General features: G+C 34.8%; 1 protein-coding gene across 2 annotated transcripts in view; it reads right to left on the bottom strand.

Annotated features, from left to right (window-relative positions):
- LOC129229559 (tumor protein p63-regulated gene 1-like protein) overlaps nucleotides 1-15,444 on the bottom strand; it is a 29,864-nt gene extending 14,420 nt beyond the window's left edge. For both annotated transcript variants that reach the window (XM_054863885.1, XM_054863886.1), the window contains exons 1-2: nucleotides 15,247-15,444; nucleotides 10,585-10,697 (exon numbers count right to left, since the gene is read on the bottom strand). In XM_054863885.1, coding sequence (XP_054719860.1) covers nucleotides 10,585-10,697; nucleotides 15,247-15,427 — 294 coding nt within the window. In that variant the 5' untranslated portion in view covers nucleotides 15,428-15,444. The remainder of the gene's footprint in view (nucleotides 1-10,584; nucleotides 10,698-15,246) is intronic.
- Nucleotides 15,445-15,771: the final 327 nt, after the last annotated feature.

The following is a 15,771-nucleotide window of genomic DNA, read 5'->3' as shown; positions in this document are numbered from 1 at the left end:
CGGAAAATGACAGACTCCTTAATTTTAAGTCTTGGACTCCGACTCCTTTACCTGAAAACCAGCCCAACTTGGACTTTGATTCTGCAAGCACTGGCAGAACTGCCGACTTAGAGGGAAAATGACAAATTCTGACTCTAGGAATTTTAAACCTTCAACTCACCCAGACTCCATCTCCCCCCCCCCCCAAAAAAAAAAATCAGTCTGATTCGGGCTCCCTAGTCCTGGTAATTGATGCTCAAGAAAAAACATGGAACGAAAATTGCATGTGCATACATCGAGTCAAAAGAAACCACTTCTTCATTCCAGATCAGTGACCTATGCAGCAAATGCAGAAAGCTCTTTAACAGAGCTAAGAAGAATGGTGATTACTTATAAAAGCTCCCTCACTAATTACAATAAAGCCATCTGGGATGCCAGATATGCTTCCGGGAGGAATTTTTGTGATAATGTTAAAGATGTCCCTGCTATGGCTAGCAGAGCCGTGTCCAAGGGGAGGGTTTTAGGGGTTAAACCCCTCCCATTGAAAAAAAAAAGTATGTCAAATGAAGAAAACGATCGACTTAACTTTAATGTGAAAGCCTGCGTTTAACGTTCCCCCCCCCCTTTCTCTTTGAAGTTTTTCTGTAACTTTAACACAGTAATTCTGTATTTTTCCCCCTTTAATTCAACTCAGTTGGACCTAAACGCTTGCATTTCTTTCTCTTATAACTTAAAAAATTTTGCATAACATTCAAATGTTATGTAATTTACAACTGTTAAAACATTGTCGACTGAAATAATATTTTGGAAAAACTGCTGTGGTAGAACCGTTGAATTATCTACCAATAGAAAGCATTAATATTGCTTATTGAAGGAGGTAATGATGAATTTGGCTTATGTTGCAGCTAAGAAGAGGTATTAGTGATTGTGTTTAGTAATGTAATTTGCATCTACAATACGCTCGTTCTAAGCATTATTTCGGAACATAAAATCTGATATGCATTCTCTTACATAAAAAGAATTCGTGGAGAGTTTTTAATACTTGTTGCAATAAACCGCATAGTTAACAGATTTAATTAAAAAGAAACAAACAAGGTTTGATAAAAGTGAACCTGTAAAATGAAGGAATAGTTAGGTCACTTGATCAGCCAGAATTATTCTTATAGGGGAAGGGGGGGGGTACAGCAGTACTTACAGGTGCATAACCGCCATACTGGGATCGACAATTTGTAGTAAAATTAAAGGTTGTGAGGGATTGAACCCCCCCCCCCCCAGGTAATATTAAAACCCCTCCCTTTATGAAAATCTGGACACGGGCCTGATGGCTAGAATAACAAAATTCATGACCAGAAACAGGAATTGCGACCTAAATACTAGAAAGCATACTGGCGGTAGGTTTACTGAATCTGGGGGATGACACCTTAGCAGAAATGCTAAAGGTCTATTTCCCTGGTTCATATGTTATTGATGGCCCACTCCCTTCTGTCATTACCTGCTAACAGGTGTACAAAACGCAAATGGGACTGTGCTAAAAGTAGGGTCACTTATGAAAGGGTTCTTCAAGCTATTAACTTATAAGCGCAGACGATTTTTTTTTTTTTTTTTTTGATGATGAAAATTATTTCTTTAAGTTGACATTTTGTTGGTTTTTCATTTATTTTTGAAGGAATATTTATTCTTTTGTTTAATTTTTTTTTTTTTTTTTTGCAACAAGGGAAAAACAAACGATTTTTATATTATATGATGTATTTAATTTAATGAGCTTATTATTTTAAATTCTTATTGAAAGTGATTAAAGATTTTCTTTTAATGGAAAATAATATACAGTCAATTTGTGAAAACTCGAATATTACTATAACTCGAAGTTTTTATCAAGTCCCGACCCCTTTGTCTTTAATTCCATGATAATTAATCTCCCTATCTTGAAGTTAACTTCTTTTAACTCGAAGTTTTTTTCAAAGATGACTCAAAATTTACTTTGAAAGAACGAAGGAAAAAAAAGAAAAGAAAGAAAGAATTGACTATGAGAGAAAATCTATTTCACCTTCACTTGGAATTCCTTCACAATAGATCTCTAAAGCAAGAAGAACACCTGTTGAGCCAATGGGCAATAAAGGAGTTACACGTGCAGAAATGAGTTAGCTTGATTTCTTTTGTTGTACTGTACTGTTTACACTTTGACATGTTGCTGGACTACAAATTTGTTTTTAAGCTGTCAAGTTGCCAAGTCAACTGATTGTACCTTTATTCAAATGCTGACCTAAGTTAAGATTGATAACTTACGATATTTAAATTTTAAAGCTGGTTAAGTTCCATAAGTCAGTCAACAATATTACATGCTTATACAAGCAGAGATGATACCATACAGTGGAAGATGCAAAATTAACAGAGGCAGCGAGTGGGGCTTATAAGTGCAGGGGCAAATTTTTTTTAGGAAGTTGAAGACAATTTTTGGCTATCTTGAGTGACTGGGGGGGGGGGCTTTTGAGTAAATGTTTGGAATTTTAGTTATAGAAACACCGTTTTAGTAGGGTTTGGCCAACATTTGGGGAATAGAGATGAGTTTCCGGGGTTGTCCCTGTATTTTTTTTTTGAGAATAAAATCTAATAATAATAATAATAGAAAAACGAAAAAGTTAGGAGTGCCTTTGGCAATGTTAGGGTAAGGCAGGTCCGTGCTGGCCAGTTGGCCCACTGGGACGAATCCCGGTGAGCCCTCCTCTTACGGTGCCCTTTCTTCATCTTCCTTTTCTTTGTTAGCAAGAGTAAATTTTACAGAAATTGCCGCAAATGGATTTCTTAAAACCATGTAATGAATGAAAATAATTGAAATTAATAAAAGTATAAATGTGTCTCACGAAAATGTATGGGAGCGAGCAATTCAGCTTTGATGGATCTAGGGGAGCAAGCCGGAGCCCTTGTCCATGGCAGAACTTCTTGGGGCGGCAAATTCACACCATTTTTGTGTTTCGTTGAAACTTGATATAAAGACTTGAATAAAGATGGGTAGATGAGGCTCTTTATCAATTAGGTACAAAAGGGTACAATGGCTTAATGACCTCCCCGAGAAGAAACTGCTGCACTCATCTTTGTGATTGTGATGTCTGCCTACAGGTTTTAACATCTTGGTCGCCACTTGCTTGAACCTTGGGAAAATTATGATATTCCTATCAAATGCCTGCTGATCTTTGCTTCGGCTATGGGTCTGTTTTAGCACTTCTGTTCGCGGTTTAGTACAATAGACCTCTGGTCGCAGTGCTTGGCTCTATTGAGCCCCCTCTCCATCATTTCATTTCATTTCATACGATAATTAAACGTTATATTATAAGATGTCGTCAAACTTTGCCCATTGCAGTAAGCTGTAAATATCAAAATTATCTATGATATAACTTTAATAGTGCAAATATGAACTGAACTTGGAGGAACTGGTTTACATATTTTGTTGAACATAAATCGAGTTTTTTTAAAAAAAATTAACCTTTAGAATTAAAAATTACCGTAAAAACCGGTGTATCGGCCGCACCTCGCGCATCGAGATTCTTCAATAAAGGAACTTGCAATGTAAATTACATTTATTCCAGTGAAAATAACGAACAAAAATACATGTTTACAACAAAATTAAGCATTTAAAAATAATAATAAAGCATTAAAAGAAATAAATAATTTTTAAAAAAGAGTATCAAAAAGTAACATTTGAAATTTCAATCGAAACCTTCAAAGTCAGAATCATCACTAGACGAATGAAACAAATTCAAAATCGTTTCATCTAATTGTTCATTGTTGTCGTCAATGTCGAAATCACTGTCCGCAGATTCGTCGAATTGGCCATTATCCGAGATTTCGGCGGCTTTGAACGTATTCACAATAACGCTTTGTTTAACGCTCTTCCATGAGTCGCTAACCCATTTAGCGACTTCGGCGTAGCTTGCTTTTCTCATTTTCCCAGTTTTCATGTAGGAATGGAGACCATCCGTCATCCACTCTTCCCAACGTTTTCGAACTTCACTTTTGAAGCATTTATTGACTGTCAAATCCAGGGGTTGCAGCTTTTTTGTTAGTCCACCTGGAATGACAGCCATAGTTGCAGACACTTTTTTACAGGCACTCTTGACTACATCTAACAGATGTGCGCGCATGGAGTTGAAAACAAGAAGTCCGTCTGACTTAAAAAAGGAACCCTTCTTCTAGACTTCATTCAACCAATCCAGCATAATTTCCTGGCACATCCAGCCTTTTTCATTGTCACGGATGACGACGTCTTTAGGGAAGTCCTCTTTAGGCAAGGTTTTCCGCTTAAAAACGATAAGCGGTTTCAATTTTTCGCCATCGGCCGCACATGACAACACACACGTGAATGAACATTTTTCATTTACAGTTGTCACTATATTTACAGTTTTTTCTCCCGTAACGTTAACTGTTTGTTGGGAGGACAGTCAAAAGTAAGAGAAACTTCGTCCATGTTGACGATTTGCAACAAATCAAATTTTTTTTCGGAAATTGCTTTTTTTCACAAATTTAAGAAACTCCGCCTTCTTTATCTCCCAGTCGGAGGGCAACGCTTGCTCCATTGTCGTTTTCGTCCGGATGGAAAGTCCGTTGTGCCGCATAAATCTGCAACACCAAGACTGGCTGCCAGCAAAATCATTAAGATTCATTTCCGATGCCATTTTTTTGGCTTGGAGCCTGATTTTTACAGTGGATAACGAAGCACCCGCGTTTTGTCTTTCTTTAATCCAAACAGTTAGATTTTCCTCCAACTTAGGATAATGGACAACTCCAGTCCTGTTCGGGCGTTTCTTCGCGGCATTGCAGACAAAGTTGCTTTATCCTTTTTCTATCGTCGTATACATTTCTCGTCTACGCCAAATTCACGAGCAGCCGCTCTACTCCCGATCTGCTCAGCCTTTTCCACGGCACAAAGTTTAAATTCAGCAGTATAACTTTTCAGCCGTTTAATAGGAGCCATACTTCAAATGGACGAATTTGGAGCAACAAAATTACAGGAGCGCTAGCTACAATGTTGAAGTTAGCTCTGCGAGAAAGCGAAGTGAACAGGTCAGCTGCTAAATTGACGGGGAGGGAGAGAGGGGAGTGACGGAGCGAGCGCGTCTCTCTCTTCAATTCTTCGTGCCCCAAGGCTGAAAGTTTGTTTCCCTTCCCAGAACCTCAGTGACAGGACACAGCTTCAGATTCTACACTGACCCCTTTTCTCTCCCGTAAAGCACGAAGGCGTTCTTTTCCTCAACGTCAATCCATTCAGCTGATTTTTTGAATTCCATTGCTTTTTACCACTCCTGAAAGAAACTCTCCCTCCCCATCCCCTCCCCTTCACTCTCCCAGCATTTAGTTTTCGAAGTCTGAAGTAGCCTTCAGCTGTATTGGCTTATTCAAGGAACTCTCCCTCTGTTTGCCATAGATAGATGTCCGAGCAGGTGTTTCCCCTCCTTCTTCCGCTGTTTCAGCAGATAGCTGACAGCTACAGGTGGTTCCTGGGCAGGGATGTCAGCAAAGATAAGAAATTTGTTGGTATATATTATTTTCGGGCATTGTTTAAAATCTTCAAGAAGAAGAACATTATTGCCTCATGTATGCAAATTAGTTTCATTATATAAGAAGAGGCATTTCTGTGATTTGTGGTGATTGAGATTCTGAATTGCTAGTATGCTGCCTTGTATTTACGTTGTAGTTGTTTTTAATAAATATTTTACTGTTGTATAAATGTTTAATGATGTTTTTTTAAACGATGAAGCTGCAACTCTGCTATGTTGGAAATTTTTCCAACAAAATTACTTTTGTTACTTAGAAGTATCGCATCTGCTTTTGCCCACCCCCCCATAGATGATTTTTGTCCTAAAAGATAGATTATTTTCACCTTAGCGTTTGTTAAAGTTACCCTCTATTTCCCAGCCTTTTATTTATTCTCAGAATTTGATATTTACGTCTGGAACTGTAGGAAAAAGAATTAGCATAAGGGCCGCCCCTTTGTATTGGCCGCAGTAAAGATAAAATAACCTTTTTTTCACGCATGAGCCGTGGCTGATACGCCGGTTTTTACGGTATGATGTGTGGGCTTTCAGTAGGCAGAGTTGAAAGGGGAAATATTAAAAACAGTTAGGGAAGGCACAAGAACACATAATAACAAAAAAAAAAGCTGAAAAAGTGCTGGAATAAAAAATTTTTAAATGCTACACCTCTTAGAAAATCAATAATATAGGCAACAAAAATCATTTTTATTATAGGGACATGAAAGTGCTGATGATTGCGTGCCCTTACAGTTTTTAAAAACAAATATAAAAGAAGATCATTCAATACATTTTAAAAAAAATAATTACAACATAAATGGATACCTACTAACTAAGGAAACTATCAATGTGTAAAACACTCATAATATTTCAACAATGAGAACGTAAATCAGTTTCATAAATTCTACTAACAGTATGAAGTATGCCTGTTAGCTTAATCTCTTTATAGTAAATAAAAGTAAAGTTTCAAAGAAATTCTGGAAGGAAGTCTGTGGCGGGCCATGGTGCCTACAGCCTTGAAATTTTGTACAAAATTACTTCGAGCCCAGAGGGGTGAGCATCTAGGGTTTTATTTTTTAAAATTCAAATTAGTTTTTTTGTAATTAACTTTTATGGCTCAAATTTCGCATTAATTGCCGATTATTGCCTATTAAAGGGGTGAAAAATTACTTGCACTTATTAATATTATATATTGCTGGAAAGCGTAGAATTTTCCGCTTTCTACGCAATTTGTTTCAATGCTCTAACTTTGATATGGCAGGAGTTATTTTCGTTTTTAGTACAAACTTTTTTTTAATTTAGCTAAAATTAGGCTTCATTAAATCTATCAGTAAAAAGCGAAGGAATTGTCCCACAGTTTTCTTTTTGACACCACTGGAAAGAGCGGCTTTTTTTACTCAGATCTAACTCGACCAATGGTCAAAAAAATAAGTTTCTAACTCCAAAAAGGAAAAAAGTTACAAGCCGTTAAGAATAAAGTTTGAATAATATCATTTCCATCAAAATTATTGATGTTTTTTTTTGGCGTAGCCATAGTTACGTCTTTCCGATTTGCATGTTTCATCTTTCTTATTCACTAACTTTAAGGGTTTCGATTTTAACGGAAAATTTAAGGCTCAACTCAATTCAAGCCCCGAGCTAAAGAGCAAAATAGATTACTAGAGGCCACGAATATGCAATGCTCAGTAGCCCCTTAGCCCTTACCGCTCTGCAAGTTGGTACAAGTTATTATGAAACCCCAGGAAGGGGTGCTTTCTGATCCAAAGGCGTATATATAATGCGTTTTTAATCTGTTTCTTTTTAATTGAAAATTTAAATCTTCGAGAATGAAATAAGATTGCGAGACAATCTTCCAGGGGTTGGTGAGTGTCAGCGAGCAAGGGGCAGAGCCCCTTAGTTTTCAAAAAAGAATTTTTTACAAAGAGTTTGAAACAAATTCCTGCCATTTGAGTAACTCATAAATTTTAATTCATCTTCAGAATTCCTGAACCTCCAAAATCTATCACCATTCTAGACATCTTTTAACACTTATGAGATAAAATTTAACTTTCTTAAAAAAAAATTTCATTTTAACTATATTGTTAACCCTTTAAACGCTGTCCTATGCTCCAAGTGTAAAATATTGAATTGCTTCATAAAAGTAGAACTCTTAGGCACCTTTCGACAAAAAAAAATTTTTTACCTAATATTTTGGTCATGTTCCCGTTTGGAACATTGGCATGTTAAGTTAAGATTTTTCACTAAGGCTTTTGATCAATTATGCTTCATGCTCGGTTTAGTTTCATTTTTGCATTTATGCAGATACGCTTGATATACATGATAACTATAAGTCACATTCATTTCAATTTCCAATATTAAATATTGCAAAATATATAAAATAGAAGAAATAAAATCAGTAAGCCTTTATAAACAAATTCATTCAAAATTTGATACCGATTACATTAAAATCCCAGAGTCGGAGTCAGTCATATTTTTCTCCTTCTCAGAATTTTTCCCAAAGCCACGGAGTCGGCGTCCGACTAATTTTCACGTACAGGAGTCAGAGTGGACTGTCTAAAATTTTAGAAGTCAGAGTCGGGAGTTGGTCAACAAAAGTTATTTCCAACAAAATTTGTTTGAAGTAAATCCACATTTTAGTTCAGGATCTATATTGACTTTTAGTTTCCCCGTAGGTGCTAATGGCAAGGCATTTGAACTGTTCAAAACTAATCGGAAAATTGTTCAAATCAAAAAGATATTTTCTGTACATGTTCTTCTTTAATAGCTTTCTCCTACAAAAATTTTTGCTGCAAATTCGCCTCTACATATAAGTTCGAGATTTATATTTGTCTTGAACTTCCCATAGGCACTAATGTTAACTATTTTTGAACTGTTCAAAATTGAACAAAAAATTGTTAAAATCAAAAAATGAAATATGGTAATAAGGTGTCCTTGCCGAGGTTTTTCGAACATCAACAAAAAAAATCATTTGAATCAGACTATTCACACAAAAGGTATTGGGGGGAGGGGGAGCAGACAGACCGACCTACAGACCCTATTTTCTAATTTTTTGATTTTTCAAAATACATTTCATTAATTTATTTATTTTTGCCATTTTTTTTCTCGCGATATTTTTGAGATGCATTAAGCCTTCTTTCATGCTTTTTTTCATTATCTGACTTTTACTGGGAAAGTAGGCCAAAAAGTAAAATCATTGATTGGGGGGCCGAATCTCTGGAAAGTCTCATGTGACCAGAGATTGGAGCATAGTGCTAACAGATTGTAGCCTAAGCGGGGTACAACAGAAGAGCTGTAAACATCTTCATTTCAACGTACAAAGCGATTTTTCGACATCACTCCCACCCTAAAACTGGAGACGAAGGGGAGGGGGGCAGAAAGGGGAACAGTGAAAGGTTCAAATGTCGCCAGTCTGCTTTTAAATGCGTCAATAGATGTTGATTTCAATTCTGAGGCTTTCACTAATTGCATAACAGAACTCACGCTACGGCGTGAATTGCCCAGCTTTGTGTACTGGATTACGCCAAATATTCGCTATCGGGAACAACAAAGTTTGTTCATTATAGGATCTACATTTTTGTTCGAAATCATTATCTGTCATTTATCTGTCATGTTTAGTCACCAAAAGGATCCCTATTTATTGTTACTCTAGAATGTCAAAACAATTAAGCATTTTTTACAGGGTTGGCTTTCTGCCGGCAGAAACTAGTTTTTGCCGTGCCAGTGGCAGAAACTGGTTATAACCGGTAAAAACCGGCAGAAACTGGCAAAAACTTAAAAGTGTCTTTAATAACTTTGAACTTTACTTAACTTTTAAAGTAATTACTAAATGATATTCGTTTAAATAAACTGAGAAATCAAACTTCATTTCAATTATGTAAAAAATAAAATCCTATGCTAGTGCTCTTGATTTAGTTCAAAAAGGGAACTTTTCAATTGCAGATGCTCGTAATATTTGCATTAATCTAACAAAGGACAAAAATCAGATGGGTTCTTAGGAAAGAGGAGTGACATACAGAACTAAAAACAGGAAATTACTGATTGTAATTTGCTCGCTTTATATGCTTCATGTAAATTGCTTGTGATTGAAATTATCACATGCTTCAAGAAGAAAGTGAGAATTTTACTTGCCAATATTAACCTAGATTTTGTACATACCTAATTTCACAGCTTTGCAAAACAAATTGGCCCCATTTCTCGAAACTTAATTTTCCAGTTAAATTTTTACCACTTTCCCAGTTACTAGATGGTGGACCAGTTTGAAAAAAATATACAACAGATGAAAGTTTCACGAATATTGCTTGTTCTTTGATGCATTGCCTGCTAGCTCTTCTGTTGCAAGAATAGTCTTAAGTTCCTCATTTGTGCACATTAAATCTAGAAACATATTTGGATTTTTGAAACCACCTTTTCTCATTGGCAACTGCAGGGATCAAACAATAACATTTGTTGCAAAGTAACAATTGATGTATTGTACTTTGGTTAACAAATTAATTATTTTTTTCACGTATTTCTACTGTGTGTCAATAATTTATTTTTTGTCATTTTGTGAGTTTTTGCCAGTTTCTGCCGCAAGTGTGGCAGAAACTGGTTTTTGCCATGCCGGTTTTAACCGGTTTCTACCAGTGGTTTTAACCGCCTTGGCAGAAACTTGCCAACCCTGATTTTTTAAATAATATATGTTTTTTTTAATCTGTCTCCCTGAAAATCGGTAATAAAGCATATTTTTGCTAGTTTTTGTTGAAAACAGTTTTTGCAAAATAGAACTAGTTTTTCTTTCAAAAATTCAGGTCTATTATTGGCAATAAATAGAAAAATATTAAGTCCTCAAAAGCTAAATGTTATTTTTTACAATTTCTTAAAGTTGATGTTCCCATTTGGAAACTTGGCACTTAAAAGGTTAATAAACTAAGTTGTACACGATATATAGACTCAAAATGATTCAGATGCACATGGATGGAAATTTTGGAATGAGAGTGGCGAAAGGATGAGCATCATACAAGCAAGGGTTTGATTTCTAAACCTTATGGGGCCTTCAGCAGAGAAAAAAAAGTCTTCAGACATTTGGCATGTAACATATACTTACTCGTACAGCAAAAAAGTCTTGCACATTACTAGTAGGTAATGTTCTTAATGATGCAGAACGCTGGTTCCCATCAGCTGCAGAGCCACCACCATTGACGTTCCCGTTGGGATCATCTTTTCATTGAATATAGGAAAATTATCAAACATAAATATACTAAAAATTACATAAAATTTAAATTTGCACTATTTTCCATAGATAACAAGGAGAGAAAGGAAAAACATGCTAGGGTGTACATAACATTGCCACATAAGATTTCAGTTTTCAAGAAAAGGGAAATTAGAAAAAAAAATGTCTATTTTAAAAGTGACCATTTCACAAGATTCTATATCCCAAAAGCGGCCAATTCAAATTCCCTCTCTTTAAATTAGACCTATCACAAAATTTTATTTGTAAAAGTAGTTCTTTCAGAACAATCAATTTCTAAAAGCAAAATAATCAGGAGAAAAAGATTAGTGATGGCTAAACATGCTCTAGTAAGCAGTAGGCAATCCATCGATCTCGAGTATGTTTTCAGTCAATCATGACAACATTCTGGACCACCTTTTTTTTTTTGTCAGAATACCATTAATGAACATTATCTTGTGGAAAAATTTTTTTCTCAACTTCTTGATCAAAAGTTATTTAAATATTTTTCAAAACGTTTTATAATTGCTGGAAGTGCCACAATTTTTCATTGTCAAGGGAAAAATTTTTTTTTCTTTGGTTTTTGCAAACTCTTGGCAAAAGTTGCTGCAGATTTACAGATAAAATTTGGTATGAATGTTTTTCAAAATTTTGAGAAAACATATTTTTTGAATGGGTTGTTTACAGTGGCACCGCAAAGGGGTGTTCACCTAGGGGGGGGTCATGGTGCAGACTGTGCCATTGAAATTTTTAAGGGGGGTTGTTTTTGAGCATTATTTTTCTCCTTTGGGGTGGGAAATCTTACTTTTTTTGGGTGGAGGGGTCTCCGCAATATTGAGGGCGGTACGCCCTTGCCCTTAGGGGTTGGGCACCTCTGGCACACCAAAGCAAGGACCAGCCCCCCCCCCCTGAAGTTGATGTTAGTGTTTACCAAACTTAGAAAGTAGATATGTAGTTAAATTAGGTTGTCTATTGTTGTTCTATATGATATGACAGGATGTTTTTCGCAAAACATATGTGTAAAAAAATGCCTAAAAGATAGTCCCCCCCCTTTCCTCCCCCCCCAAAAAAAACATTAAAAAAAATTTTCACAAAAATTTCTTTTTTTTCTCATAAAATGCGGACCTAAAAATAAAATTCTGGATTGACTCCTGAAGTGACATTCTGTTAGCAAAAAGAAGCTTTAATTTTTGTAATTTGGATGTCAGAGCTAGATAAAATGTAAAGCTGTCTGCAAACTCATATGATTTCTAAACATTTTCTGAAAAAAAAAAAAAAACACTGTGTGCCTCCTGAGTCCTACATCACAGTCAACAATACAAATGTATGTAGTTGGTGTGCCACTATGTGACTAGTACAGGGGTGTCCACCTAGGGGGGGGGGGGGGTTCATGCGCAAACTGCACAATTGAAATTTTTAAAGGTATTTGCAATATTTAGGGGAGTTTACCCTTGCGCTTAGGAGTGGTGGACACCCCAGGAGCTGCATGATTGCTAGTGGCAAATTTACCATGTTGCAATTGAGAGGGGCCCCCACAAAGAGGCCCAGGAGGGGATGAAAAAAATGCGAACATGGTAAATTCAATATTTTACACCGCTCCATAATGGGCAAAGGAGATCCCAAAATATTAACTGAGACGGGCCCGAAACCTGTAAGTCTGCTATCATAATTTTTAAAAAGCATGGGGTTTTTTTTTTTAAACGTTTGATAAATAATTTTTTTCTCTTTTCTTGCCTTTTAAAAATTTGATAATAAAGGATTTTACGAAAAACAAATTCAAAAATGTCTTGAACATTTACTGCAAATGGCCAGCATTAGCCTAAATTATCTGGGTCTAGTGGATACAGGGTTCGAAAATATCATGATATTTTCCAAAATATCGAAAATATCCGATATTTTGATATATATCTCATATTTTCAATCAGCACAAACTTAAGTCTTTAAAATAGTAAATGCATCCTCAAATCACTCTTTAATTATTATTACAATATGTAGACTTAAAATTAGGTTTCTTTCATTTTTTTTTAATTTAATACTTCATTTTACATTTTTATCAATTTTAACCGTGTTAATTTAGAATTAGCTTTTTAATAGAATTACTCATTTTTCTCCTATTAACTACTTTTACACAGTTCTATGATTCAGAAATAAAAAATATGCATCTGTCACTCCACAGTCATAAGACATTTTTTTTCTGACCAACATGTAATATTTAATTAGGCACTTTTAATATAATTCAAATTGTAACATTACTGTTAATTTTATGAATATAAAACAAAAAAGAATTACTTTGCTGCATTAATGATGTATTAATATGTCTGAGAAATATAGTACATAACTTTTTGGTTATTTTTAAGAATAAATGAACAACATTAGTATGATTAATATAATTTTCACATTGAAAATACCATAGTTGAAAAAATAAATATTGAAAATATCAAAATATTATGATATTTTCAAAATAAATATTGTGATATATATCATGATCAGGGTTTGAAAATACAATGATATTTTGATATATATAGGTTATTTTGATGTATATCCGATATTTTCAATCAGCAAAAACTGAAGTCTTCAAAATAGTAAAATGCATCCTCAAATCACTCTTTTATTTTCTTATAATTATTATTACAAAATGTAGATTTAAAAATTAAGGTATCTTTCATTATTTATATCTAATATTTCGTTTTACATTTTTATCAATTTTAACGGAGTTAGCTGTTTTACTCATTTTTCTTCTCTTAGCGACATTTAGTTATATGATTCAAAAATAAAAAATATGCATCTGTCGCTGCACAGTCATAAGCCATTTCTTTTTTTCTGACCAACATGTAATATTTAATTAGGCATGCTTAATATGAATCAAAATCACTGATAATTGAACAATAAAATAAAAAAGAATACTTTGCTGCATTAATGATTATTATTGTAATTAATACATCATGATGCATTATTGTAATTAATAGGTACATCATAAAAATATAGTACATAACTTTTTGGTTATTTTTAATAATAAATTAACAATATTACTGAATAACGTAATTTTCGTACTGAAAATACCCTAGTTGAAAAAATAAATATCAAAAATATCAAAATATCATGATATTTTCAAAATAAATATCGGATATATATATATCGTGATATAGATCGACTGATATATATCAGCGAACCCTAAATGATATATATCAACTGTTATATATCAGCGAACCCCTGGGTGGATACATTCTCTTTGTGTCATGAAAGTGTAAAATATTAGACAGAAAACATGAAATTGCAATAATAGTGTTACAAATTCTGTAAATAATTATTTTTGTGATTAATTTGTAGTAATCTGGCTAAATTTCGCATTTATTCCATTATTTTTCATTTAAAATTATCTTAGTAACGTAACCTGTAAATAGTATCTTGTAATGTTCATACAACCCCATAACATTTGACTTTAAGTACATACGGTCTGTCCATTTCTGAATGATAAGATTTGGGAATGGAATAAAAAGAAAATATGAGAAATTGGTAGAACCTTGTAGGATTTTCTGGAAATTTCTGTGCTGGCATAAAACGCCGGGCGTCTTGTGAATGATAGGGAGTTAGTTTGCTTTCTAACTGGGGCGTTTCGTTTCTTCTTGCGCTTCGAAAGTGTGTATTAACCTTTATGCTGTGTTTTTGCATATTTTGATGTAAATACATGTTTTACCATTGAGTTTATGGTGTTAATTGATATTTGCTTAATTGCTATGGTTAATTTAGCAGTTGTTAACGATATTTCTTGTACACAGTTGTAAATAAAGCTCCTGTGTTTTCTCAAGAACTATGTCGTCATTCAAGAATTTCTTGAAGTGGCTGGACTCGTAACATAGGGGTAACAGCAGAATAATTTATGAGAGTAGTAGAAGGGTATGATATAATTTAAGAATATCATGACTGAAAACGTTCAACATTATAAATATAAAATGATATTACAAGTTTAAATTCAGGGGTGCCCCCCTATGAGCAAGGCGCACCCCCCCCCCCCTAAATACTGCAAAGACTCCCCCCAAAGTGAAAAATACCCCTCAATCCCCGCCCCCCCTCAAAAATTTCAATGTTTTAGTCTGCGCCATCGCCCCCCCCCCCCTGCCGCAGGTGGTTATCCCCGTATCCCCGTTAAAACAAATTAGCTGGGAGAGCCAGCAACGTGTATCAGGGTTTGATAGGATATCTTTTTCAATGCATAAGTGGATAACTTGAGAATAAAAAGACCGACAAAGCCTATTTCTTATTTATAACAGAAATATAATCTCAAATAACAGCAGAAGGTGAAGGAAAATTCAAAGGGAATATTTAACGCACGAAGCATCCGAATCTAATAATTTTGTGCGAATACAATGCGCTTTAATTAAAAGTTTTTTAAACACCGCATCACATATGGTTCAATATATGCTCAGGAGATCATCAAGATAAACAATGTAGATATGTTCACTTAAACAAATAACTTTTTTTTTTTCAATTTATATGAAATTCAACTAAAAATTTTGCATAATTACAAAGCAATAAGCTCACCATTAGCCGTAATAGATTCTGGGGGTGAAGTCTCCTGAGACAACGATAAAGTTGCGCCACGAAATTCTGCTTCATTACAGTCTTCAAGTCGATCAAAGTCACTACTTGCAGTACTAGAATTAATGTTTTGAGTATTTTCATTAGTTAGACCAACATCTTTGAAATTTTTAGCATCCGACATTCTATTTTTAACACGAAAACCCGAAAACAAAAGTATTTACAACAATGAATGACAACAGACAGAAAATTTAAAGTTACGGTTAAGATTGAAATTCTGTAAGATTCACCTGTCCGCTGAGCTATTCAACTAGCTGGAGTGTGGATACGGGGGCGTTACTTGAATGGTGTTTCTCTCGGTTAACTGAGAATCCTGTACCCTTACAAATTCCTAACTTCCGTCCAAACTAGTTTTTTCAAACAAAAGCGATTGCTTATTGTTTTCATTTCATAGTAGTTGATGTCCTCGGATTTATTTTTTTCTGCTTTTAATGATAGTTCCTCTGGTGCACAGGCCTCCGCCCACGG

Source organism: Uloborus diversus, chromosome 9 (genome assembly GCF_026930045.1).
Source record: "Uloborus diversus isolate 005 chromosome 9, Udiv.v.3.1, whole genome shotgun sequence".
Taxonomy (NCBI): domain Eukaryota; kingdom Metazoa; phylum Arthropoda; class Arachnida; order Araneae; family Uloboridae; genus Uloborus; species Uloborus diversus.
This window is presented reverse-complemented; position numbering and strand designations above follow the sequence as displayed.